The following is a 24234-nucleotide window of genomic DNA, read 5'->3' on the forward strand; positions in this document are numbered from 1 at the left end:
CAACTAATTCCTGACCACATGATGCAACTGCGAATGGAGAGTGTAACACCCTCACTATCAGAATGTCACGCTTCTAGCTGTGCCATTCTGAAAGCAAGAAGCATTACGACGACTTCATATATCTAATAATAAAATAGGTGCCTTTTGACTCAAAACTGTATCTTTGTTTTCTTTGAAAAAAATCGAAAAAAATACTTTATCTTGTAAGAGGGATAGAAGTTATACGTTTTGAATTGAAGTGTTTGAATGTATTGTGTTATCAAATGTATAGGGAATCAGCCTCTTTATAGAGGAATTACAGAAATAGAAATAACTAGAAAATAGGAAAGAAGGAAAAAATACTAGCCTAAAATAAAGGAAAGATTTCTAATCATAAAATCCCTAAAATTAAGCTAAACCTAAAAAGGAAAAGATTTATAATTAATTCTATTTACATAAAAGATTCAAGAAAGGAATTAGGAATCTGATTTTGATTTGATCTAGTCAACACTCCCCCTCAAGCTGGCTTGAAGATATCATTCATTGACAGCTTGCTTATTATGCTATCAAAAGTCTTCTTGGGTAATCCTTTAGTTAGAACATCTGCTAATTGTTCCGTAGTTGGAACATAGGAGATGCAAATCTGTCCTCTCTCAATCTTTTCCCTGATAAAATGCTTGTCAACTTCAACATGTTTAGTTCTATCATGCAACACTGGATTATGAGAAATGGAAATTGCAGATTTGTTGTCACAATACAACCTCATTGGTAGAGAAATAGAAACTTTTAGTTCTTGTAGGATTTTCTCTACCCATAGTGCTTCACATATTCCATGAGCCACTGCTCTAAACTCAGCTTCTGCACTACTTCGTGCCACAACACTCTGTTTTTTACTCCTCCAACTAACCAGGTTTCCGCCAACAAAAGTACAATACCCAGATGTTGACCTTCTATCCATGACATTCCCAACCCAATCTGCATCTGTATAAGCTTCTACTTGAAGATGTCCATGCTTTTTATAGAGTAACCCTTTCCCAGGCGACCCTTTCAAGTACCTTAGGATTCTAAAGACAGCATCCATGTGTTCTTGACCAGGTGAATGCATAAACTGGCTTACCATGCTCACAGCAAAAGCTATATCCGGGCGTGTATGGGATAAATAGATTAGCCTCCCTACCAACCGCTGATATCTCCCTTTGTCCATTACATTTTCTGGTTCAGCTGGCTTCAATTTTAAGTTGGGCTCTATGGGTGTTTCAGCAGCTTTACAACCAAGTAATCCTGTCTCTTTTAAAAGATCTAGGATGTACTTTCGTTGGTTCATAAAAATGCCTTCCTTAGACCTTGCAAATTCAATTCCAAGGAAGTATTTTAATGAGCCAAGTTCTTTGATTTCAAATGCTTTGGTAAGCTTCTCCTTCAAGTCTTTTAGCTCCCAAAAATCATCACCTGTCAGAATAATGTCATCCACATATACAATTAAGATGGCAATTTTATTAGCTGCTGAATGCTTATAGAAAAGTGTATGGTCAGCTTGGCTTTGAGTATAACCAAGTCCCTTCACCACCATTCCAAGTCGTTCAAACCAAGCTCATGGGGATTGTTTCAATCTATAGAGAGATTTCTTTAGTTTGCACACTTTGTTCCTCCCTAGTTCAGCTTCAAATCCAGGTGGAAGTTTCATGAACACCTCTTCCTCTAGTTCTCCATTCAGGAAAGCATTCTTTATATCCAATTGATGTAAAGGCCAATTGTAATTCGCAGCAAGAGATAAGAGAATCTGCACAGAACTGAGTTTGGCAACTAGAGCAAAAGTCTCTCGATATCTACTCCATAGGTTTGTGTATATCCCCTAGCTACTAACCTAGCCTTATACCTCTTTATGCTTCCATCAGCATTGCACTTGATGGTAAAAACCCACCTGCAGCCAACCAATTTTGTATTCTGTGGCAGATCTACAATCTCCCAAGTTTCATTTTTCTTGAGTGCATGCCACTCTTCCATCACTGCTAATTTCCAGTTGGGATCATCTAGTGCTTCCTCTATATTTCTAGGCTCAAACAGATTTGTAATTTTAGAAGTAAAAGTTCGATGTTTTTGAGAGAGATTTTGGTAAGAGACATAATTGGAAATAGGATGGTTGGTGCTGTTTTTGAGTACTTTTTTGGTGTAGGTTCTGGTTTCTTTCCTAAGGGCTATTGGCAAATTATTATTAGAAGTGACAATTTCAGATTTACCTGGAAGTTCCTGAAGTACTACAGTTGGGCCATCTTCCGGGTTTTCAGATTGGGTTGGTACAGAGATGATGGGCTGTTCTCTAGTCTTCTTGGGATATTTCCGAACATAACACCGAAGCTCCTTTTCTTGTGGTATTTCTTTTCCTGTTTGGATTTTAACTAATTCTGGCAAAATTTCAGAATTGGTTTTCACATCTTGTTTTGCAATTGTTTCAGAATTTACTTGATTAGTGGAAGTTGTATCCTCAATATGTAAGATAGGAGTGGGTAAAGGTTCATGCAAAAAATTTTCTTCCCTTAGACTCTCCCCCTGAAGAGAATTCTTTTGAAAAAAGGTTTCATGTTCCAAAAAAGTAACATCCATACTTACATGAAATTTCTTGGTGTGTGGATTGAAACATTTATAACCCTTTTGACTTGGGGAATAGCCAATAAAAATGCATTTTTCTGCCCTTGGATCAAGTTTACTTCGATATGAAGGTGTATGTAAAAACACAGTGCAACCAAATACTTTTAAAGGTAAGTCAAAATGCAACCTACATGCTGGAAAATTCTTTTTAAAAGTATCCAATGGTGTGGAGTAATTTAACACACGTGTGGGCATTCGATTTATGAGATAAACTGCTGTTAGAACAGCATCTCCCCATAAATACTTTGGAACATTACCCTCAAACATAATGGCACGTGCTACTTCAAGAAGGTGTTTATTCTTCCTTTCAGCAATGCCATTTTGTTGGGGTGTATTGGGGCATGTAGATTGATGTTGAATACCTTTCTTTTGAAGAAATTCACCAAGATTTTTATTAAAGTATTCAGTGCCATTATCACTTCTTAATATTGAAATTTTTGTGTCAAATTGTGTTTATACCATTGTTGAAAAATACTGAAAAATTTTAGAAACCTCAGATTTTTCATGCATGAGATAGATCCAACATAGTCGTGTGTGGTCATCGATAAAAGTTACAAACCATTTTTTTCCAAATTGAGTTGTTATTTTTGATGGACCCCATACATCACTATGAATCAAGTGGAAAGGTTTAGATGCATGATAAGGTTGAGAGTAATAAGGAGTTCTATGGCTTTTTGAACGAATACAACTTTCACATTTAAGTAAGGAAGAATCAATATTTTTAAACAAACTTGGAAATAAATGTTTGAGATATAGAAAACTAGGGTGTCCTAGTCTATTGTGCCAGAGAATTATTTGGTCCTTTATAGGCATAGAACTTATACCACTAAATCCTTGAGCTATTTTATCCTCTGAAATATCCTCAAAGTGATAAAGCCCATCCATCATCTTAGCACTGCCAATCATCTTCCCCGAAGTCCGGTCCTGAAAAATACCATGAGTGTCAAAGAATGTCACAGTACAATTGGAATCCTTGCAGATCTTACTAATAGAGAGAAGATTACAAGAAAACTTTGGTACATGTAGGACATTTCTTAGGTCAATGTTTTTGGACAGTTTAATTGTAACTTTTCCAGCAATAGATGAAAAACTACCATCAGCAACTCTAATTTTTTCATTTTCAAAGCAAGGAGAATAAGTTTTAAATAAAGGGGAGAGGCTGGTCATATGGTCAGATGCACCTGAATCGACAATCCATGGTGCATTCAAGTTTGAGGTGCAGTTAAGGGACATAGGAATACTAAAATTACCTGTTTGAGCCAAAGAACCACTAGAAGTACTAGACACAGAAATGGAATTTAACAGCCTTATGAGCTGCTCAACCTGTTCCTTACTCAATGATAATTTTTCAGCCTCATGAGCAGTTGGGGTAGAGTGTATTTTGGGACCAGGTTTGCTGCCTTTAAGATGTGCTGGTTTTCCATGAATCTTTCAGCAGGTTTCTCGGGTGTGACGAGGTTTATTGCAGTGGTCACACCAAAGATTGGAGGGGTGCTTCTGATTTGATGAACTTTTAAGTGCAGCAGGTGCCACTAAAAGTGCATTAGACTCCAAAGAGGTCTGTTCAGTCTTGCATTTTCCCATCATCACAGCTCTATGAGTTTCCTCTCTTCTAACTTCAGCAAATACTTCTCCAATTGAGGGTAGGATTGCTCTTTCAATAATTTTACCACGAACTTCATCTAGCTCCACGTTGAGGCCAGCAAGAAACTGGAATATCCTCCCTTCTTCCACTGTTTGTTGGTGGTGTTTGGCATCAGCGGCTGAATTCCACTTGTAGTTATTGAAGTGGTCAAGATCCTGCCACACCCGCTTCAATGTGTGGAAATATTTGGTGACATTGTCACTCCCTTGTTGAATTTCTCTAGCTTTTAGAGTAAGTTCATAAATCTGGGATTTATTCCCAAGATCAGAGTACATCTCCTTGACACTATCCCACAATTCGTTGGCTGTGGTATAGTACATGTAGTTACTACTGATATCCTCCTCCATTGAGTTCACCAGCCATGTCATCACCATGGAATTTTCGGTATCCCACACATGATATTGTGGGTCAGTGATGTTAGGCTGGCTTCGCTCACCAGTGAGATATCCAATCTTCCCTCTTCCACGGATATACATCTGAACTGATTGAGACCACCTAAGGTAATTTGACCCATTGAGTCGAAATGTGGTGATCTGAACTGAATGGGAGTCACCACTAACTAGTACCCGTTGCTCAAATTTTAAATCTGATGGAGTAGGAGTGGTGTTCTCCTTTTGTTTAGGATTAATGACTGAGGAACTGTCAGCCATAGCTATAAATCAGAGGCAAAGTGTAGAGATCCTGCTCTGATACCAAATTGAAGTGTTTGAATGTATTGTGTTATCAAATGTACAGGGAATCAGCCTCTTTATAGAGGAATTACAGAAATAGAAATAACTAGAAAATAGAAAAGAAGGGAAAAATACTAGCCTAAAATAAAGGAAAGATTTCTAATCATAAAATCCCTAAAATTAAGCTAAACCTAAAAAGGAAAAGATTTATAATTAATTCTATTTACATAAAAGATTCAAGAAAGGAATTAGGAATCTGATTTTGATTTGATCTAGTCAACATTTTGTATGTATATTATTCTTATAAGCTATTTATGTAGAAAGTTTTGTATTTATGCATATGCTTGTTTGCTTTTAAGATAAAGTTTTTTTTTCCAGTTTTTCTCTAAAGAAAACAGCATATGATTTCGAGTCAAAAGCTCCTATTTTATTATTAGATATATGAATTCGTCGTAATGCTTCTTGCTATCAGAGTGACGCAGGCGAAAGTGTGATATTCTGATAGTGAAAATGTTATAGAGAGCATGATTATTTTGGCGACAATTCTGAGTAGTTAGTGGTGGCTTCAGAGAAACAGTGAAGAGGACTCTGAATTCGTGGCAGTCACAACTCACAAGTACAATATACGATGGGACTATTTGTAAGATGATTTTTCTATCTTTTTTCGTTATCTTTAGAGTTTAATTTGGATGTAAGGACATTTTACATAATAGTTAACAAATATATTTAATTTGTTAGATGATTATATATCTTAAATTTTATATTTTAAATCATTTATGTATTAATATAAAAAATAATTATTTTATTATTTTATTATTTAATTAAATATATGTATAAAATTATTTTATATCAATAATGTCTAAAAATCAATTTTTTAAAAAATTAGGTAAATTAATTTTTTTATAATTACTTTACAATATAATAAATGATAGAATAATATTAATTAATCTCAATTTCTGTTTTAACTTTGTTCACCTAATTTACAATAGTATATATTTGAATGAGTTTTTATATATTTTTAATGGATTTAACTAATTTGTATCCTAAGAATAAGTGTTAAAATTGTAAATTAAATTTTTATTAAAATATATAAAATTTTAAAATTTTCAATGTATTTTTTTTGTATTCATTAAAGCAATATTTAAAATTTTTTATTAATAATAGTCTTATTATATAATTTTAATGCACATATTAGCTAAACTTATTTTAAAATTTTCCATGTTCGTTATCTTTAAATTTAATGACTTTATAAATCAAACACCAATCTAAATGTGCAATAATTGTTTCCTTAATAAGTTTATCTTATTAATTGTTTATGGGTTTAATTAACATAATATACGATAAAATTACTAATTAAAAAGTCTTTATAAAATAGATGCACAAATTTTAAACTTTTAATACATTTATTATATCTTTATTAAAGTAAAATATTTAAAAAAAATTATTACTAGTAATTTTAACTTATATCCAAATACGTGTTAATTAAATCCTTTGTTTATTACCAAAAAGGTGTTTATGCTGCCATTAACTTTAATCTATCTTTTTTTACGTTAAAAATCATATATAGCAATTTAATATACGTTTAATGTTTAATTAGTAATTCCTTCTTGAACATTCTTTATGTATAATTCTTATTAATTAAATAAATTTTAATTATACATATTTTAATGTTTAACATTAATGAATAATAATACATGAAAATTATGTTTGATTTGCTTGTGTTGAACATTGTTCTTATGAAATTATTGTAGAATTGGTCTTAATTTTTTTAAAATTTAGCGGTCAGGGATATGAAAAAGTAATAAGAAAGGTCTTAAGCTTTTTATCATCCTGGCGCCGAACTATTTTTTCGCAGGACCTCTCCTACAGTATTGTCACCGCAGTAGAGTTTAACCATATTTGATACAAATCCAAAATTTCTGAGACAAAATTGAAATAAAATAAAATTTACAGATATTTTTAAAATTTTTGTCAAACTTTAACAACAAAAAATATACTTTATCATAAATTTAATATTAATTTTTTATTTTTTTATTAAATAATTTTTATATATATAAATTAATTTATTTTAATTTTTCATGGATATAAATTTAGTTGTATATAATTTCAGATCTTTTGTCGCCTAAATTTTTTTACTATATGTCCAAAAGAAGTCCAAATTATTAAAGACTAAAATTCCTTACCAATACCTACTTATATATTTTCTGAAATTGACATTTTTTTTTGGATTTATTCTGACTTAACGGACTATTTATATTAACCAAGTGATGTACTATTGGGATTGATGTTTATTTTTCACTTATAATCGAATTTTTTTTGCCGCTTTCTTTTTTAAAATGTTAAATTTTAAAATTATAATACTTTAATTTTGGTTTGTAAATTATATCTTATGACATAAATATTATAATGATGATATTAAAGAAGTTAGTGTAAAAATTGTGAGAAATGTATTAACACAGAAACTTTTAAACCGGTTGCGTGACATCCTTGAGCTTCCTTCTCATCGTTTCCACTCAATGACAGCTTTTTTATATTTCCACCGTATGAATAAGTTATAGTATATCTTAGTGACTATATTGAACGAAACAACAAAGTTCCACTTCCGTACCGAAGAATACTAGAACCGCTTCCTATTTTATAATATAGTGAATTATACGCCATGTGAATTGTTGATCTATCCTATACTATAATAATTAACAATTAAGTATCACTGCAAATGAACAATGCAAAATCCGGATACCTATCGTTAACTAAGCTGAAATATCAATTTAATATTAAGTAGTACATTGTTTATTTTACTACTTTATCGTTGTGAAATAATTTCCCTTGCTGGTTAGGTGAAATTCGATTAAACAAATTCTTATAGATCATATAATTCTTTGTCGAGAAAAAAAATGGATTAATAATTTTCTTTTCTTTTTTGTAAATTGTTCGTTTGTGGTCAATGTAAGTCCAAAGTAGTACACCTAGTTGGCTTTTTTTTTTGTTGGTCTTGTGCATTACACTCCACTCACACACACTACTATTACTAACATGAGTTCTATATTCTTCATTGAGGATTCGAATTCGGATGAAGCTCCCAACGAGGCAGGTGATGCTGCCATAGATCCAAGGCCTCGGCTGCACACCTAGTTGGCTTAAGTTTTGGTGCCTGCAGAAGGTTTTAAATATTTGATAAAGATGCATAAGACCCACAATATTAATTTTTGGTCAAGAAGGCCCACAATTTTAATGTTTAATCCCATTTAAATTTGGGCCTGTATTCGTTCTCCCAAGTCCCTAACATTATACATGCTGAAATGGTTCCAACTTAAGTGCACACCGTTAACCAAAAAAGAAAAAAAGTGCGGGTTCTTTGATGATAAGGCTTGTGGGTCTGTTCTACTTGGTGGTGAGTTTGTTGAGCTTCACTGGAGTGAATGCTATGCATGGAAGGGAAAGTAGTGGACATGAAGCAGTGAAAGGAATGATACATGGGAAATCTCACATTGGAAGGATTGATGATGATTTTGTCTGTGCAACTCTTGATTGGTGGCGTCCTCAGAAATGTGACTATGGAACATTTAGCTGAGGTCATGCTTTTCTTCTCAACCTGGTATTCTTTCTTTGCTTCTGCAGATCAATATGCTTCGGATATTGCTGCTTTAAGAAACATAATCATGATGTATATAGAGGGATTAGGCATAAGCCACTGGTCATTGCTCCAGGTAGCTTCTATAAACAAATTGGTTCCAGGAATTTGTAAACAAATCTGGTAAACCTGTTGATGTGGTATCTCATCACACATATATAACCTCGGACCAGGTATCATCCACCAAATAGGAATACTAATGTTATAATATTTGACCAATGTTTATGAATTTTGGTTATAACAAAAGCTACTACTTTATCTTACATTCAGGAGTTGATGAGCACCTAATTGAAAAAATTCTTGAACCATCATATCTTGACGAGTGGCTAGCACATTCAGTGGCCTCAAAAACATACTTCAAAAATCAGCAACCAGAGCAAAAGCATGGGTTGGTGAGGCAGGAGAGGCTTACAACAGTCGCCACCATCTTGTGTCTGATGCATTTGTCTACAGCTTCTGGTTAGTTCAACTAACTCACCTTGATTTTTTTTCATTATTTTTGTTTTTATTTATTTATTTTTTTGTCATTGGAGATTCTACAAGCATTTGCTCTAATGTTAATACATCATAACACAGGTATTTGGATCAGCTTGGAATGTCGGCTGTTTATGACACCAGAACATACTGCAGACAGAGTTTGGTTGGAGGAAACTATGGTTTACTAAACACTACTACTTTTGTGTCAAATCCAGATTATTATAGATACCAAATATTAAATTTCATAGTTGAAGGAGGACCAGCATATTATTGTGGACTATTTTCATTTTAGCTTTCAAGTGTCATTCTCTTCAGAAAAATATTGTGTGCTAATTATACAACCTTGCACATACCTTTCTACCATTGGTTGAGGGTGTAGACTTATCATATGCAGATCACACATTCTATCCAATGGTGAAAAGATGCATTGTTTAGATATATAAAATAAAAATGAGTACAAATATTTGCAATGTTTGTGTTAGAAACTCAATGTGAAATCCAACTGTGACAAAAATAATGAGTCTTAAAATCACCATTTTTAATTTTACTCTTATTGAATCAATTACACTAATGCTTGCTACTTTGGCATATATGTAATGAGGGAGCATACACTTACCACATTCCCAACCAGCAATGCTGTAATTCTTTCTTACAATGTAACGGATAAAAGATTCGGCATTGAAGAAGTTCCATGGTCCAACTGCAGAACCAGATTGTATGGTTCTTCCAACAAGAGCATTCAATCCAAAGATAACCTTAGCCCTTAGCCCTGAAATATACCTATCATTAATGTTAAACTTGTTACTAACGAGATGATTCAAAATCTATGAATAATTGGATATTATTAAGTTTTAAATTTTTTTAAAAGATAATTAATAGAACTATAATAAAATCTTATATAATTCAACCAAATATATCAAATCACACATTATTCAAACACAAATTTAACATAATAACATACACATAAAATTTCCAACATATAAATTAAAATAAAATGAATTAGAGTTACTTACAAAACTTATATACATAAAGACATTTAAGTAAATTATTTTTTGTGGAGATTTCACAGGTCCCGTGGGGCGGGTACCTCAATCCCCTCCCCCGTCTCCATTTATTCATGGAGGTGGGTCTCCATCCCTATAGAAATTTTGCATGTCCCCGTTAACCTCCTCGTCGTAGGTAATCCGAGCGGTATCCATGGGCGCGGATTTTTTTGCCATCCCTCAGCATTGTCCATGATCACACTTCACAGCAGTTTTCATGATCATTTCCTGCTTTCACGTTATACCTAGTGAATATTTGCATTTTAAGTCACTCAATTCCTACAAATATCCCACTTTTATCTAAAGTATCTATATTTTTCATTTCAATGAATATCTCACTTCAGATTCAGAAGGGGAGCTTTAGAACAACAATTGAGTTGTCTCCGTGTGAACCCAAGATCACGGGTTAAAGCTGTGAAAACAGCCACTGATTTAATTATTAGGTTAGGCTGCGTACATCATATCCTTTGGATGCAACTCTTTCCCGAACCCTGCGCTAACACAGGATGCTTATCCACTGGACTGCGCTTTATCTCACTGAAGATTCAGAACACTTAAATCTACATTTATCGGCAATAACTGCATTGGCACCTAAATACATGATCATCCAGCTCCACTATTATCGATGCAGCAAGCTAGACATGGAATGAAAACTAAGAAATATAGAGGAGTTAAAATATATTGAGAATTACAACATTTTTCTTTTATTTTCAATGGGACAGAACAGCCAAACTCCAAGAATTATTGAATGTGAAATTTTAGAATTAACAAATTTATTTGAACCTACTATTAGAATAATTGGGGCCTGAAATGCTTACAAATGAGATGGAAATCTTTGGCATAAATTCATTTGGTATCTACAGTTTTTGAAAGAGGTGATGATGCATCACTGTCTTCAGATTTTTGTGGCAGCGTAGACCTCTCTGGCAAAGCAAGGATCTGTTCTTCATTTTCAAATAGATGCTTTCGGTAGATACTATGCAATCGTCCGAAAAGTTGCTTCTTCAATGATTCAAAAGCCAAATCGAATCTTTCTAGTTGCTCCATGGCATTTAAATTATACAAGAATAAACCATAGTACAGATCAAAACTATCCTCCACGGTATTTTCCACCAAACTCAACAAAGTTTCATAACCCTTTGTGTTTATTGGTGTTGTCTCTAACCCCAGTTTTTCTAAAAATCTTCCTGTTGTGTGTGTAACAAACTGGGATCCAGCTGCATACCAATCGTGTTCAGCACAAGACATTTCAACCATCCGGCATCCTTCACTAGCAAAAATGTCAAGAAACTGACAACATCGCAATATTCTTGATTCTTCGTTCCCAATTCTAACTTTGTCATAAACAAGAGGAAGGTTTTTCCAGCCATTCTTTCCACTCTCCGGCCCAAACATGGGATGTGTGCAGAGAACATCAAAATCAGGAGGCAAGTGTTGAAGGAAAAGGTTTCTAGGGAACTCTTTGACGGATAGTACATCAACAAACAATGTACTTCTCTTCAACCTTTGGAAAGGTAATGATTTAAGAACTTTAACCGTCGAAAGGATGGAAGTGCAGAGTAAAATCACTTCTGGATGCTGCTCACAAAGATCATCTGCGTTGCTGAAATATGAAACCCCCAACTCCCGAGCCACATCAGAATAGTCTGTTCTAGAATACGCCAAAACCTGATGACCTTGACTAACTATAGTTTTTGCAAGAAACTGACCAAAGTTTCCAAAACCAACGATTGCAATCTTGAGCTTTGTGTTCTCATCAGACGGGCTAGAATTGTTTGAAATGGAACTACTTAGCAGAGTAACATCGTTGGATCTGCATTATTAGCATCATTACTCATTAATCATTATTATGTATTAACCATTTTCCCATCACAAGAACATCTTCCAAATTCAAAATGATTAAGTTGCTTGCTCTCAATCTCAACACGAACACTCTAAAACATCAATCACAAACCATTTTCCCATCACAAGAACATCTTCCAAATTCAAAATGATTAAGTTGCTTGCTCTCAATCTCAACACGAACACTCTAAAACATCAATCACAAATATTCACACAATATAGCGAAAATTCCTAAGATTTTTCAAGTTCCAAATATCAATTACCTGGAATGCAGCAATGCAGATCCATTACGAGCTCGCCGGATCAGTGCATGGCTGTTACTTCCATCCAGCTGCTGCAACCTTTCACCGTCCTCCATCAACTGATTCCTGACCACGTGATGCAACCGCGCAATGAGCTGCTTCCTGAGATCCTCAAACGCCAAATCAAGCTTCTCCAGCATCTCCAAAGAATTCTTATTAAACATGAACAAACCATAATACAAATCAAAGCTATCCCCAGCAGTGTTCTCCACCAACCCCAACAAACTCTCGTACCCTTTCGTATTAATCGGCGTCGACTCCAACATCAACCCTTCAAGAATCCTTCCAACGGTATGAGTAATGAACTGCGAACCAGCAGCATAACGATCATGATCCTCGCAACTCATCTCCACCATCCTGCAACCTTCTTTGGCAAACACATTGAGGAACTTCTCACAGCGAGAAACACGGTGCTCCTCGTCAAGGATACGAACCTTCTCGAAGACGAATGGGAGGCCGGTCCATCCGTCACGTGCGGACTCAGGTCCGAACATCGGGTGAGTGCAGAGGACGTCGAAATCGGAGGGGAGGAGCTCAAGGAGGAGCTTCTTGGGGAATTCTTTGACGGAGAGGACATCAACGAAGAGAGTGCTGCGCTTGAGGCGCTGGAGAGGGATCGTGAGGAGCACGCGCTCCGTTGAGATTATGGAGGAGCAGAGGAGGATCACTTCGGGATGCTCCTCACATAAGTCGTCGGGGTTTTGGAAGAACAATACGCCAAGCTTTTTGGCTGCGGCAGAGTGGTCGGAGCGGGAGTGGGCGAGGACGGTGTGGCCCTGGCGGACTAATGTGGCGGCAAGGAACTGGCCAAAGTTGCCGAAGCCGACAATTGCAATCTTGAGGCGCCGGGAGATAGTGAACTCCTTGGCGAGCTTTGACTCGTAGTCGAAGAGCTGAACGGCGTCAATAGCACGCACGCGGAGGGGTCTGTCAGTGGAGGAAGAGCAATAGGGATTTGATTTGGGTGGTAGTGAGAATGTGGATGGGAGGAGAGAGTGACGGTTGAGGATACGACATACAGTATAACTTGGGGTGTGATTGAATGGGGTTGAAGGGTTGAGAGTTGCAATGGAGAGCATGATTGTTTCGGCGGCGGTTCTGAGTGGTTAGCAGTGGCCTCAGAGAAACAGTGAAGAGGACTCCGAAACCGTGGCAGTCAACTCACAAGTACAATCAAGGATCTGAAAACTGAACCAATCATCAAACCGCTCGAGCTACTGGTTCATCGGTTTAGAAGTTCCACCGGTTCAACCGTTGTTCAACTGAAATAACCAAATTATAATAAAATAACATCAAATTATAAATAAATATACAAAAATATAAATATATTCTGTTATAAATCTTAAATATATACAGATTAAAAGTATAATTCCAATTAAAATCTCATAATCACATTTAAATACAACACGAGTCAAATATAAAAAACCAAATATTAAAGGTCAAAACTTATATAAGTATAAAATTTATATATATGAAATTTAAGATAGTTACAAGAAACAAAAAAAAAATTCATCGAATTAACCAAACCAATAATAAATATTCGATCATCTACTTATCTGGTTAATTGAGTTTATTCAGTTAATTCAATTCATCTATTTCTTCATTAAAAACAAAGATGACAAATTTATTTCTTCTCTAACAAAAGACTGATCATAATGAACAAATAGAAACTCCGAAAAACTTTTAACAAAATTTTCAAAATAATTTTCAGCTGATCACAATTTTAGCAAAATTTCAGCACAATTTTAACAAAGATTAACAATCTTTTTCCAAAAATTAACTAAAAAAACCAGCAGTGAACTAATCATTCAATGATTCAATCAACACCAAAAATACAGAATATAGAGTACAGAACAGCACTGGAGCATAGCTAATCATTCAATGATTCAAGTTATGGAAGGAAAAGCTCTAAGATGGTTCAATCATCGCTAACGACCAGAAATGCTTTCAATCTTGCCAGAATCAAGCAATAATTCAGCAATCATCAACCACAATTTCAGATCTAAAACCAGTAACAGCAGAAATTATCAAGGTTCTGAGAACCGGACCGGTCATCGAACCGCTTTAGTCATTAGCTCATTGGTTTAGTAGTTTAACCGGTTCAACCGTGGTTCAACTGAAAAAATCGTTTTGGAGTTATATCTTTGAAGTTTCAAATAACAGAAGCAGCAATCATTCAAGAAATGAACCCTTTTCTCTTCAAACTCTCTACAATTTCAGTAAAATAAACTACTTTTCATGTATTTGCATACAGTTTTAGTCCAAAGCTTTAAAAAATATGCTTTTAACTAGCTTCTTAGTACAATCAGTTTTTAACATGTAAAATTAGAAATACAAAAATTGTAAAATCCTTAACCTTATATTTTAATTAAGACTAAGATTAAGTAGCCCAGCTAGTATAAAAAAATATACTAAGTTTCAATTCCAAATCTAATTGACTAACAACTGCTGCATTATACATGATTGCGAAGTACTCCAAAAGTGTATGAAATATTGAAATGCACCATTCAATGCAACAAAAACCTATGCAGGATGCACTGTACAACAAAAGTATAGTTCAGGACTTGTATATGGGAAAATAAGATAGTAAATCAAAAATAAAATTTTTTCACCATATCACCATATTTAAAAACTCATATATCCACCTTAAACTAAGACAAATAAATTAATCTCAGAATTAAGCCAGTCATAATGCAGCACAATTTGTGAAACTTAATGACACACAAAAGTCAGTCTTAAGACCCAAATAAAAGGGTGCTTATAGAACATAATTCATATTTCCTAGCACTAGTATAACCTGATTCCTAATAATTCAAAGGCTAGATTTATTAATGCTATTGTGCTAGAATAAAAGATCTAATTTCCCTAACCCAGGTAGAAGCAGTCTATTTCCAGCATTCAAGGACAGCAAGGTTGGGAATGTTTTGAACAAAATATTGGAGTTCAATTAATTATTAAGACAGTCACAATTTATGCATAATTAAATCACAAAACAATAAAACACAAATCAGCACATCATCAGCTCATCACTACCCAAAAAGATCACAAAACACAACAGCAGAACAGAGCAGCCAAAGCTAATCAATAATCATTAATCAAATAATCATTCAATAAAAACGTAAACATTCAATAATCATTCAATGATTTCTGAAAAGAGCATAAAAAAGAAACAAGAACAAGTGAGCACTGACTGCGGCGGACGAAGCTCAAAGAGACAAGCCCTGACTGCGGCGGACGGTGGCAAACACGGCTGCTCCCTGCGGCTGTGGTGGAGGCTAGGGTTTTTCTCTTGGTTGAGCTTCTGATCTCTGAACTCGAAGGAAAGAGATTGGAGTGGAGAAGGGTTTTCTTCAATAAAATCACAAAACATTCAATAATCAATTAATCATCATGTGATTTGATTTCTGAGCAGAGCATTAAAAAAATTTAAAAAAAAAACGAAGAACAAGTGAGCAGTGAGCACTGACCTTCGGTCTGAGACGGCGAGCAAATTAGTAATTATAATGAAGCAGCAACACAAATTCGCCAACAACAGAACCAACCGCAACAACTAGAAAACTTCATGCCAACAATAACTTCAGAATCACAACAACAATAACTTCAGAATCCAATTTCAGAACACAAACTCAGCTCAGAATCTTAAAAATTAACTAAAAAATAAAGATGAAACTGCCTACTGGTGAGACGCCGAGGGAGGAACGGCGGTGACAGAGTGAGCTCGGAGAGAGTGTGAGCTCGGAGTAACACGGCGCTGACAATGACCTCGTAGAGATAGAGAGAGATCTTGAAGAGAGAGACGCCGAGAACAGAGCTCGTTACGGCGAGGAGACGACAGCCGAGCAGGAGCAGTTCGCGACTGCAACGAGAAGAGCTTCGAGCAGAGATTCCACCGCGAGGAGAAGAGGGTGAGTGGCAGAGACGTTCAGCGACGGCACTCTCTATCAGTCACAAATCCAGTGGCGAGGCGAGCTCTGGCCGAGGAGAGGAGTTCGGCAATGGTAGGAGCTGCCGCCTGCTGCAGCTAGTGGTGGCTGGCTGATGAGTGTTGATGATGAGTTGATGAATGGGGAGGCCTTTAGGATTAACTGGTTAAGAGTGGGCGAGTGAGTGAGTGGAGGCTAGGGTTGCCGTTTGAGGTTGCTTTTCTCAATCAGGAAGGGGCTGGAAGGAGGAGTGAGTGAGTGAGGTCGCCAGGGTGCTGCAGTTTGGTCAGGGAAAATTTTTTAAAATCGGACAGATTTTGGTTCGGTTCGACCGATTGATTTTCAACTGATTTGACGGTTCAACAACAATTTTCAATTTTGATGGTTATAGTTTCTAATCGGATCACAAATTTTATCGGTTCATAGTTCAACCGATTCGATCCAACTTATTTTCAGAACTTTGAGTACAATATATGAGGGGTTATTTGTAAGCTGAATTTTCTATTTTTTTCTTATTTTATAAAATTTAATTTGGAGGATTTTTTTAAATATTATTTTATTTATCAATATATATAATTTGGACATAATTTACGTTTTTTTGTATCTTATTATTTATCTCATTTACTGTAAACAAATTAATTATATCTCATTTATACTGTAAATAAAATAAGACACGTAATATGTGAAAATTGACGTATTTCATATATTGTTTATGATGTAAATAAAATATATTCATAATTAATTTATTTATACTATAAATAAAATATATATTTATAAATAAAAGATTTAATTTTTAAAATAATAAAAATATTAATAATTTAATTTAGATCAATTTAAAAAAATCAATATATTTTATTATTATTTTGGTCGAATGAAATATTAACAAAGGTTGTAGTTGCATCATTAAATTTGAAAAAATTTCAAAAATAAGAGCAGTTTGTTTGTTTCATTGGGGTCAAAATCCTGTCCCACTCCTAAATGTTTTCCAATTTTGCATCAACTATCTCTTCCCTTTTCTATTATATTATTTAAACAGTCATTCTTCCTTTTGCATAATTCATTCAAATTTTTAAACTTTGTGATTTTTTTTTAATTTATTTTTATTATTTAATTAAATTTCAAACTACCCACTATTTTTTAAAGAGAATTTGAAACAAATTCTGATATTCATTTGAAAATTTGAAAGTTACGCTATTTTTTTTAGAAGAGCGAAGTAGGAGTCTCTACGTTAATTGAATATTTTAATTTTTTTTACCATATAGTTACTTTAAAAGATTTTTTATTTTTATAAATTAAATAAAAATAATAATTATTAAAATAAATAATTTATAAAATATTTACTGAAATAAATATTTCTCTTATCTCGTTTACAATGTAAACGAAATAAGCTAGATAGACGCGACACGTATATATCTCGTATTCTTGTTTACAGTATAAACGTTTGCAATGTAAACGAGATATACATCTCGCTTATAATGTATTTTAAAAAAAATTAAAATAATAAAAATATTAATTTATTCTATTATAATTTTTTTCCCTGATAATATTCAATTTATCATATAATTATAACAAAAGTATTGGATAAGAAATTTTTAGAGTTATTTTCTTTAACAGAATGTTTTTTTTTTGGGAATAAAATTATCATACATATGGCAAATTGTTTATTGGTGATCACTTTAACTTTTTCTCTTTCTCTGATAATATTTAGGAAATATAACAAAACATTACTTAAAAAATTGGATATATATATATATATATATATATATATATATATATATATATATATATATATATTTCGTGCTTGCTTTATTTCCTCCTTTTAGTACAAATTTTGATTCATTGCTGTAAACCATATCTACTTAATCTAAGAAACCGTAACTAAATCCACATACTTCCAATACTTGCATTTGCATCGGTTATTTGTGTGTCTTTTTTATTTTATGTTATAATGATTTTGATATTCATGTTAATCACAATAATATTTTTTAAAAGGACATGTTACTAATGAAGCATTTTTTAAATAGAAAACAAGGAGTGTTATTTATCATTCAATAGTGCATTTTAAACATTTTTTACCAGAGATTAATTTAATAATTTTTGAAGTAATTGTGTTATTTTAAATTGAAAAAATACAGATTTGATCATGTCAAAAGTCCAAATAAAAGATATTGCACTTGCAAAAATTGAGGATTTGCTCCAGTCAAATGGCAGGTCATTGAAAGAATATTGTGGAATGTCATATCCTTCAGAAAATTTGGTGTCCAGCTTAGAAGACAGAATTATAATGGAAGAGTTGAACTTTGGCGTTAATGCTCTTGCGAATGAACTAGGTGGGTATTTAGAAAGGCTAACTAATGAGCAAAAATTTGCATACGATCAAATAATTGGTGCTGTTAGCGGTAATATGGGTGGACTTTTCTTCTTATACGGTCAAGGTGGTTGTGGAAAAACGTTCTTATGGTCAACTATATCATGCTCAATTAGGTCTAAAGGAGGTATCGTTTTAAATGTTGCTTCGAGTGGGATTGCTGCACTTTTGCTGCCTAATGGAAGAACTGCACATTCAAGGTTTAAAATTCCTTTGGCCATAAATGAGGATTCTTTGTGTAGCATTAAACAAGGAAGTCCTCTTGCAAGGTTAATATCCAAGGCCAAATTAATCATATGGGATGAAGCTCCAATGATAAGTAAGTATTGTTACGAAGCTTTAGACAAATGCCTCAGAGACATCTTAAGGTGCTCAGATTCGTATAATGCTCATTTGCCATTTGGAGGTAAAGTTGTTGTTCTCGGAGGAGATTTTAGACAAATTTTACCTGTGATTCCTAGAGGCTCAAGGCAAGATATAATTCAGTCTTCTATTAATTCTTCATATTTGTGGCATAACTGTAAAGTTTTGAAGCTTACAAAAAACATGAGATTGTCACTAGATGAAAACAACAACATACAAGAACACAGAAATTTTGCAGAATGGCTACTCAAAATTGGTGATGGTTTGGCTGGTGATACAACAGATGGTGAATCAATCGTTCATATACCATCTGACATTTTGATTAAGAACTCTGAGACAGCTTTGGATGACCTCATTGATTTCGTGTATCCAGATATGTTATCGAATTTATCCGTTGAAAATTATTTCAAGGATAGAGCAATTCTTGCACCAACTTTAGATTGTGTCAGTGATGTCAACAACAAGATGACTACAGAATTTCCTGGACATGAAAGAGTCTACTTAAGTTCAGACTCTGTATGTGCTGAAGAGGGAAATATGGAATTTGAGTTAGATGCTTTCTCGCCGGAGATTCTAAATGGAATAAATTGTTCAGGTCTACCACCACACAAGTTGGTTTTAAAGGTTGGCGCTCCTGTTATGTTGCTGCGGAATATAGACCAAACTAATGGTTTGTGCAATGGAACAAGGATGCAAGTTAGAAGAATGGGAAATCATGTGATAGAATGCAAGACTTTAACTGGTAACAAAGCTGGAAGTATTGTTCTTATCCCAAGACTGAATCTAATTCCAAATAATGAAACATTGCCGGTCAGGTTTCAGAGAAGACAATTCCCAATTATTATGTCATTTGCAATGACAATAAATAAGTCTCAGGGACAAACTCTATCGAAAGTTGGAATTTACCTTCCAAGGCCAGTTTTCACCCATGGTCAATTGTATGTTGCGTTATCAAGGGTAACGAGTAAAGATGGTCTGCGAGTGCTGTTGCAAGATCATGGACACATGGAAGATAACTGCACGATGAATGTGGTATATAGAGAAGTTTTTGAGAGCCTATAATAAAAAGGTAATAACAAAATGTCTTACTAAATCTATTTATTTATTAAACTTTGTTACTATCACTTAAAAAAATTTAGAAATTCTAGGAACTAATAGATGAATTTTTATTGTACATTAATAGTTTGAGAATATTAAAATTATCCTAAAAATTCGTATAATTTTATTCTCTTGACAAACAATTTTATAATTACGTTAATTATATAATTTTATATACAAACATTAATACAGTGTTGTTTCATGTATATATTTTGCAGGTATCAAAGGATAGCATTGAATTGTTATTCATTAGGTTTAAACTATTTATTGTTTATTACAAAACTTTCTGCATTAGGATTCCCTATTAATTTGTTCTTCATTTTGAGCTGATTTTGATATTTTCTTACTTTACAGTAAACTAACATATAAAACTTTGTTGGTAGATTTAAGTATTACTAGATTATTTATGGTCATATTGAGTATATATGCCTGATTTATTGAAAAAAGTAGATTAAATAACTATTTTATAGTTAATACAATTAACACTATATTAAAAAAAGAAAAATAATGCATACAAGTTATTTTTTATTAATTAAATTATTATAACTAAAATGAAATTTAACATAACAACTTAAAATTATAATTTTAATCTTATCACGTGCATGGCACGGGTGATTAAACTTGTTCTATTATATAAAAATCGGATGTCTGCACTTAATGATGGAGCTGATGTGGCATGCTTTGGAGAGTGTTTCCCGATTTAATTATTTTAACTCATTTAATACAATTTATTACCATGACTTAATTATATCAGCTAATTGATTTGATTAGATATTTAAATATTAATATAATTTATTATAATATATATTACTTAATTAAATTTACTACATTAATTGTAATTTGTTATATTAATTAATTAATTTATTCATTTATAAAGTCTTAAATAAAATAAATAATTTATTGTTTATTCTAATTGAATTCATTAAATTTAATTATACATTATATACGAACTAATAATAATTTGTAAATCACTTTATATTATATATGTATTAACAAAATATTATATACGTCTTAATGTGTTAATTAAATATTATATACGCACAGAAAAATAAATACAAAGATTATTTATATAATATTAATATTATTATATTAGTACGGTGTTTTTTTGTTTTGATATCATATAGTATTGATCATGATAATATTATTATAAAGTATTATATAAACTTTTTAATATTAGTATAGAAAATTGAAAAATTATCCCTTATGGCAATCATTTTTAGTGAAATAGTGTGTCTCTTATATAGTATTGATAATTATTGCTTAATTTAAAGTAATTGTATGTTGATATCTTAAATTTATTTTCAATAATGACCTAAATAGATAAATCTAATTGAATTGAATGATTATATAAAATATTTTATATTATTAATATACTAAAATTAAATTTATTTTTTGGTACCAAATTTTATAGGTAAATTTTATACAAGATTAAGTTATTTTTTTATTTGTTTTATCTATGTTACTTTATTTAATTTTAAGTAGCGTCATATTTACGATTACCGCCAGTATGATATTTTATAAAATATGAAAATCAATTTTTTTTATAATTTAAATATCAATGTTTGAATAGAAGAACTTAACAGACGAGAGAGAGAGGGGGGAGAAATTTACCTAGAGAAAAAAAACTCGCATGAGAATGGTGGCGACGGGCTCAACAACAACGGTAACGGGATTAGCAGCGATGATGACATAAGCTGTGAACAGTGACAGACCCAAAAAAATTTAGTAATGGGGACAAAAATATAATAAAATTTAGGTCTAGATATTTTTTTTTGCTTCCCATGATATTCAAAAGTTAAGGACTAATCCATCATGAATTTGAATTCCATTTAAAAATCTACAATTGGCTGGCAACGAGTTGCTATACATACGAGACAGAATTCGAACCCTCAATACTTATTTAAGCTGACGAATAAGTCGATCACTTGATCAATCTAAATTGGTTTAGATATATTCAAAATTTAAAATTAGAACTATCTAATACATATTGATAAGAACTAGAAATATACACATAATCATTATTATAATATTTAAAATAATAAAAATATAATTTCATACGCATAATATAATATTTAAAATAACAAAAAAAATATTTATAAGGACCTTTTTTATTTTTAACATGATTAAATATTATTTTTTATATATATTTTTAAACAATTATTTTACTTAATTGTCAAATTTACTTATTATAATTTGTATAGTATAAATAAATTTTTTAACCAAAATAATTACAGTATAATATATTTTTATATCTTAAACAATTTTTAAAAAATTACTAATAATTTAAGTTGTATTTAATTAGAAAACTAACTTTTAATTTAATTATTAATTAATTAACTAATATAATATAATTAATTATCACTAATTTTTGAGTGTATTTATTTATTTTTCATACTAAATCAAATTTAACAATATAATTATTATTATGTGTTAAGTTTAACAAAATATTTTTTAACATAAAATACAAAAGAACTATTTATATTTTATTTTGAGACAAATATAATATAATAAGTGGTATATATGTATATAAGTATTAATTTTTTTAAAAAAAATTTGTGGAGGCAAATGCCCCCTTTATATTAAACGTGGATCCGTCTCTGGCTGTGAAGGAAGATGGGAGTTGTGAATAAGTAAGCGGTGATAGACTCAGCAACAACATGACAGAAGCTATGCGGTTTTTTGTGAAGAAGTCGAGAAGAAGAAGATTTTAGGTGAGGATGATTGAGTTTATCTTGCATGGCTATAGAGTATAGACTGAAGCTATGAATCATGTGTGATGTGAGGTAAATCCTAATTTAGACTATAAACGAAATATACACATATTACGTCCAACTTTCCTATATCGTTTACAGTATAAACGAGATAAGAAAAAAATATTTATTTTAGTAAATATTTTTTAAATTATTTATTTCGATACTTATTATATTTATTTAATTTATAAAAATAAAGAATTTTTACTTTAAATAAAATAATGGGCGGTTTCAAATCTAATTTATAGGAATTCAGAAAAAAATAATAAACAAAAAATTTAAATAAGTAATAGAAGAAGATACCAAATTAAAAAATTGAAAATTTAATAAATTTAATAAAATTTTTATGTACTCTTCTAAATATTAAAAATTTAAGTATACATATTTCTTGTACCTGTTACAAATTTAAAAATAAATATAAATAAAATTTTTATGTATTTTTTTAAGTATTAAAATTTGGATTATTGTAATCGTTTTTTTATAATAATAAATATATTTTGTTTACATTATAAACGAGATATGTGTATTTTTTTTAACTCTAAATAAAACAAGATACATTCATAATTATCTAATTTACACAATAAACGAGATAAGTCAAATTATATAAATTAATAAATACGTTACGAATTACATATTTTAGTAAATAAAATCATTAAATTATTTATTTTAAAGAAATCCTAATTTGAATGTAAGGATATTTTACATAATAGTTTATAAATACATTTAAGTTTTTAAATGATTATATATCTTAAATTTTAAATTTTATATTATTTATGTATTAATATAAAAAAATAATTATTTTTTATTTTATTATTAAATTAAATATATATTTATATAAAATTATTTTATATTAATAATGTTTAAAAATCAATTTTTTAAAATATTAGGTAAATTAAATTTTTTATAATTACTTTACAGTATAATAAATGATAGAATAATATTAATTAATCTCAATTTTTGTTTTACCTTTGTTCACCTAATTTAAAATTATTATCTATTTGAATGTAATTTTTATATATTTTTAATGGATTTAACTCATTTATATCTTAAGAATACATGTTAAAATTGTAAATTAAATTTTTTTATTAAAAATATAAAAATTTAAATTTTCAATGTATTTTTTTGTATTCATTAAAAAAATATTTAAAATTTTTTATAATAATAATCTTATCATATACTTTTAATACACATATCAGCTAAACTTATTTTTAATTTTTCCATATTTGTTATCTTTAAATTTAATGACTTTATAAATCAAACACCAATCTTTTTTTTTTAAATATGCAATAATTGTTTTCTTAATAAATTTATCTTATTAATTATTTATGGGTTTAGTTAACATGACATACGATAAAATTACCAATTAAAAAAGTCTTCATAAAAATAGATGAACAAAATTTAAATTTTTAATGCATCTATTATATATTTGTTAAAGTAAAATATTTAGAAAAAAGTTATTACTAGTAATTTTAACTTATTTTCAAATACGTGTTAAT

At 31.4% G+C, this 24234-nt stretch overlaps 2 protein-coding genes and 1 long non-coding RNA gene across 12 annotated transcripts; 2 read left to right on the forward strand and 1 right to left on the reverse strand.

Annotated features, from left to right (window-relative positions):
* Positions 1 to 8279: 8279 nt before the first annotated feature.
* LOC130935640 (uncharacterized) lies at positions 8280 to 9510 on the forward strand. The gene is made up of 3 exons (XR_009067931.1): positions 8280 to 8745; positions 8843 to 9031; positions 9149 to 9510. It is a non-coding gene; the product is annotated as an uncharacterized LOC130935640 (long non-coding RNA).
* A 104-nt stretch (positions 9511 to 9614) lies between these two features.
* On the reverse strand, positions 9615 to 16414 carry LOC130935638 (arogenate dehydrogenase 1, chloroplastic-like). 10 transcript variants are annotated; one of them, XR_009067928.1, is made up of 7 exons: positions 15914 to 16414; positions 15704 to 15811; positions 15428 to 15584; positions 12198 to 13498; positions 10911 to 11905; positions 10063 to 10671; positions 9615 to 9829 (listed from the first exon to the last, which is right to left on the reverse strand). XR_009067928.1 is itself a non-coding variant. In XM_057865480.1 (6 exons), the coding sequence occupies exons 4-5, from the start codon at positions 13313 to 13315 to the stop codon at positions 10939 to 10941; spliced, it is 2085 nt and encodes a 694-aa protein (XP_057721463.1). In that variant the 5' UTR covers positions 13316 to 13498; positions 15428 to 15584; positions 15704 to 15811; positions 15914 to 16414; the 3' UTR covers positions 9739 to 9818; positions 10911 to 10938. The 10 variants fall into 10 exon arrangements, 8 of the variants coding, with proteins under 8 accessions (XP_057721463.1, XP_057721464.1, XP_057721458.1 ...); XR_009067930.1 differs by lacking the exon at positions 9615 to 9829 and having other exon boundaries at positions 9955 to 10337; positions 10432 to 10671; XM_057865480.1 differs by lacking the exon at positions 10063 to 10671 and having other exon boundaries at positions 9739 to 9818.
* Positions 16415 to 18302: 1888 nt separating this feature from the next.
* Positions 18303 to 19952, forward strand: LOC130934446 (uncharacterized). Its single transcript, XM_057864017.1, has one exon. It carries the CDS (start codon positions 18303 to 18305, stop codon positions 19950 to 19952), a length of 1650 nt encoding a protein of 549 aa, XP_057720000.1.
* Positions 19953 to 24234: the final 4282 nt, after the last annotated feature.

The sequence above is a fragment of the Arachis stenosperma genome, chromosome 6 (genome assembly GCF_014773155.1).
Source record: "Arachis stenosperma cultivar V10309 chromosome 6, arast.V10309.gnm1.PFL2, whole genome shotgun sequence".
Classification (NCBI taxonomy): domain Eukaryota; kingdom Viridiplantae; phylum Streptophyta; class Magnoliopsida; order Fabales; family Fabaceae; genus Arachis; species Arachis stenosperma.